General features: G+C 54.3%; 1 protein-coding gene across 1 annotated transcript; it reads left to right on the top strand.

Moving 5' to 3' along the window:
• Positions 1 to 663: 663 nt before the first annotated feature.
• Positions 664 to 2,583, top strand: LOC125170524 (protein transport protein SEC31-like). The gene is made up of 2 exons (XM_047867255.1): positions 664 to 2,068; positions 2,144 to 2,583. Exons 1-2 carry the CDS (start codon positions 664 to 666, stop codon positions 2,170 to 2,172), a joined length of 1,434 nt encoding a protein of 477 aa, XP_047723211.1. The 3' UTR covers positions 2,173 to 2,583.
• The last annotated feature ends 1,360 nt before the right edge of the window (positions 2,584 to 3,943 follow it).

Below are 3,943 nucleotides of genomic sequence, written 5' to 3'. Positions count from 1 at the left end.
CGCACCATGCTCTGCCGTTAGAGTTGGCCGGGCAAGGAGGACACAGTGGTCCGGTGGAACACGGGAGTGAAGACGTTTCCTTTTAGGTGCAGAACCAGTGCAGCGCTGACCCACACGCCCAAGGACAGTGGGGTTCGGTTACACTCTCCGCCTTGACCTGCTGCACTCCATCAGCCTGAAGGGTCCGTCGCTTCCAGCCTCCAGCCACCCCACCTCTGCAGGATGCAGAAGCGAGGGCCCGGGGAAGTAGCAGGCGGCGCAGGGCCATGCGAAACCCGACGGCGCGGGGGGCCCCCCTGCAAGGATGCCCGCTTCGCCGAGGCCGCTCTGCACCGGTCAGCGCGAGGAGCCGGGCCCAGACCCGCCGTAGCCCCGGGACGTCCTTCCCGCCCCGGCGTCGTCCTGCCCGGGGGGCCCTCGGAGGCTCGGGGTGGCGGGGGACAGCGGACCCGGAGGCTGGGGTGCAGACGCCGCAAACCCAGGGCTTCTGCAGCTCCAGCTAGGACTTAACTTTGAGACAAGGACAATGTCAACTACAAAGGGAATAAGAGAGGGGAGGGGTGCGAACAAAGTGTACTTTGGATGCGTTTGGCACTCTCACCACGGGCAGAGATCTGATTTGACGGAAACCAGCATTTGGCGGGGAGGGGGGTCCGGGGCGAGATGACCTATGATTCCTGGACCGTCGTCAGCTGCTCTGGAACTCAACCCCGAAGGAGCTTCGCGACAACGACCGCACCTAAAATCCCTGGGAATGGCACCACGAAGACCAGTGCTCCGGGGCCGCCTCCTGGACGCGCGCTCCGAGGCTGGCGCTGGCCGGTCCTTCCCTCCGGACCCGCCCGGACCGCGACCGCGTGGACATTCTTCCGGCAGCCGGGAGAGGCCTGGCGGCCTGGGCCAGGCGCCGCGTCGGGCAGCCCGGGCTCCCGGCCGCGCTGGACGCGGGCCCCCGGCGCGAGCGCGCGGCCCCAGGCCGGGCCGCCCCCCGCCGCTCCCGGCTCGCAGGTGGAGGTGGCTCCGCCGGCCGAGTGCCGGCCCCGAAGCCCCCAGCTCCCTGCAACCCCCCACCCGCCACCCCGGCGTGCGTGCGCCCCCCGCCTCCTCCCCACGGGTTTAGTTCGTCTTTTTCGGTTTCTTTCTTCGACGCTTCTCGGTTCCCCACCCCCGCGGCGGCAGTCGCCCCCAGCCAAGCCCGTGGGCCGACCTGGAGGGCTGCGGCGGGGCCCCTGCGTGGCGCGCCCTCCCGGCCCGGGGGGCCGAGGGGAGGCCGGCGCGCGGCGGAGAGGCGCGGGGGCGGGAGGTGCGCGAGCGGCCCCGGCCGGGGAGGGGGCCGCGCGGGGGCCCGGGCCGCAGGCGCTCGTCCCCGCCCGGGCCCTCCGTCCCTCCCCATCTGTCGGACCGAAGCTGCTGAAGCTGCAGAAATGTGCTGGCGCCTGTCCACCGGCTGCAAACAAAACCCAACCAAACGCGGCGAGGGGGAAAAGCGAATATGGCGCTGCTGAAAATGGAGCCTCGGCATCTAAGGACGTCTCTCTTTCCCCCGTCGCCTCTTGCTTCGTCGATTTGGCCCCCCTGGTCCTTCACCGTGACGCCTCCTTCGCGGCCCTCCGGGTGCTGCCAACCCCACCACCCGTTTTCCTGTTCTTATCCGCAGCCTCCTTTCCGCCGCTTTTCCTTCTTTTCTTTCCCCTCTCGGTTCCTCTTTCTCCATTTTGTGTCACAGGCGCTTTTCTTCTCAGTTCCCTCTCTGGGCTCGCACCCCCCCCCCCCCCCGCCCGTCTCACTTTATTGTGTGTGTGTGTGTGTGTGTGTGTGTGTGTGTCCGTGTCCGGGAGCGGCGCCGAGGGCAGGGCCGGCGAGGCCAGGTGGTGGGCTGGTTTGGCAAAGAAAGGTCTTCTCCTAGGACCCCAGAATCTCCTGGAGAGACTCGCGCGCTTGCCTGGCAGCTGCGGGGACCTTCGCCTCCTTCCGTCGCCCACGGCGCCGCCCCCGGACTCGCGCGACAGACACCGTGTCACCAGCCGAGGGCCACCCGCCCAGGAGGAGGCTCAGGGTGGACGCCGAAGTGAATACCTTTAAAAGAGAGAGGGGAGGGGGGGGGGAGAGGGAAGGCTTGGACTCTCGAATCTCGCTTTTGCAGCGTTCGAGGGCACGGCACGGTTTGCGTAGATGTGGAATCCGAATCTCACTTTCCCCGGGGGGACTCCCAAGGACCATTGTAAGAGGAGCGTGCAAAGGAGACAGCGATGCGAATCGTATTTTTCTTGTTTTGTTTGGAACAGAGGGAACCCCAGGCACTAAGAGAGTTCTGTTTCTAAGGATCAACTTTTTTTTTTTTTAATAACTTTTCTCTTTTACAATCATAGCTGACTTTGATCCCTTAAAAAAAAGAAGGATGAACTCTTTCGGGAGACTAATGCTTCTTGAATACCTAACGCCCCCAAAGTGAGGTTCTGGCACAGTTTCTCTTCTGATTTTGAAGTTCAAGGTCTCTAAGCGCTGTTCGGTGAAACAATGAGAAATATGTTGCTACATTAAAGGTAAAGAAGAAGGTGGTGTTTTCTGCCTTCGTAGTGGAGACGCTTGGATTTGGTTTGGGTTTTTTTTTGGTTTTTTTGGTTTGGGATGGGAACAGTTTGCCTGGGTTCCATGAAGCCACTGAGAGAAGCTGCGTCAAGTGAGAGACTTCATTCAGTCAACACAAACGTGAGAAGCACTGACATCATTTTCTGACCCGAGTGCCTCTTCCAGTCTTGGTAAAAAAAAAAGGTTAATCCACATACAGTATTTGAAAACAAAATGATTTTGCCTCCCAGTACGCTTTTTTAACCAACTGTATTTCACTTTGTTCATATTTGCTAGTGCATTCTCATCATCATCTGGCCAGTTTGATCTCCTCACTGTGGTCTGTCAGAACCTCATCCTCCAGAAAAAAAAAAAAAAGAAAAAAGAAAAAAAGTAATAATACAAATGTTCATCCCTTATGTGACTCTAAATGCTCCTGGAATTATTTGAAGAGATCAAATTTTTATGAAGAGCCGCTTTTTAAAAAATGTGTTAAGGAAGTGTTCTTTGAAGGAATCTTAGAATGTTCCTTTTTGAAAAATTAACTTCCTTGGTTTTTCATGAATTGCTTTTGATTCAAGTTAGGTTACATATCTTACTTTCAGATTATTTCTCTGTGAAAGAAAGGAGAAAGGAAGCAGGTCTTGGCAGGAACTAAACCAGTGTAACTAGGCCTTATTAAGAGCCTAAATCTGTACATTGGTACCCTCACAATATGCTTATCAAACTGAGTTTGGTGTGTGTTTTCTTCTGACTAAAATAGTTGACTTACAAGTCCTAAAAAAATAGGTTACAACTTGTTTTAAATTCAGGTCCTACTTTGTTAATGTCTTTCTCCTGGTGGATAAACAAGAGTCTAACTTGAAGGTGGGTAGATTTTGTTTTTTCCCCAGGCAAGATTTCTTAAAATGGGCAAAGTTAGGAAGTTATTAGTACCCTTAAGTTTAATTGGAATGATTCAATACTTTGGCCATGTTAATCCTATTAAGATGTTATTTCCTGTTCAGGGGTGGGGGTGAGGTGGGGGATAAATTAAGGCACAACTTGGATTAATCTACATGGACCACTTTGTATATCCTCTAAGCAGTGGGGGCTAGAAAAAAGTATCAGTTACCCAAAATAATATATATATTTTGAGAACCAGTAACGTTCAGAGTCCACTGAGGTAGTATATTGAGGAGGATATAGGTAAATCATGGAGTATGTTGTCGAGGAGTTGACCGATCATAAAGGAGTAATTAATTCTATATTTTCTTTCATTAGACAAATTCATATTGAAAAACCAATCTTGACCTTGTCCCACTCACAAATTAAAATTCCATCTTCATCTTATCCCACTCACAAATTAAATTTCAGACAGATGAAAACCTTAAAT

The sequence above is a fragment of the Prionailurus viverrinus genome, chromosome B4 (genome assembly GCF_022837055.1).
Source record: "Prionailurus viverrinus isolate Anna chromosome B4, UM_Priviv_1.0, whole genome shotgun sequence".
Lineage (NCBI taxonomy): Eukaryota > Metazoa > Chordata > Mammalia > Carnivora > Felidae > Prionailurus > Prionailurus viverrinus.
Note: the sequence above shows the minus strand (reverse complement) of the source record. Positions and strands in the feature narration are given on the sequence as shown.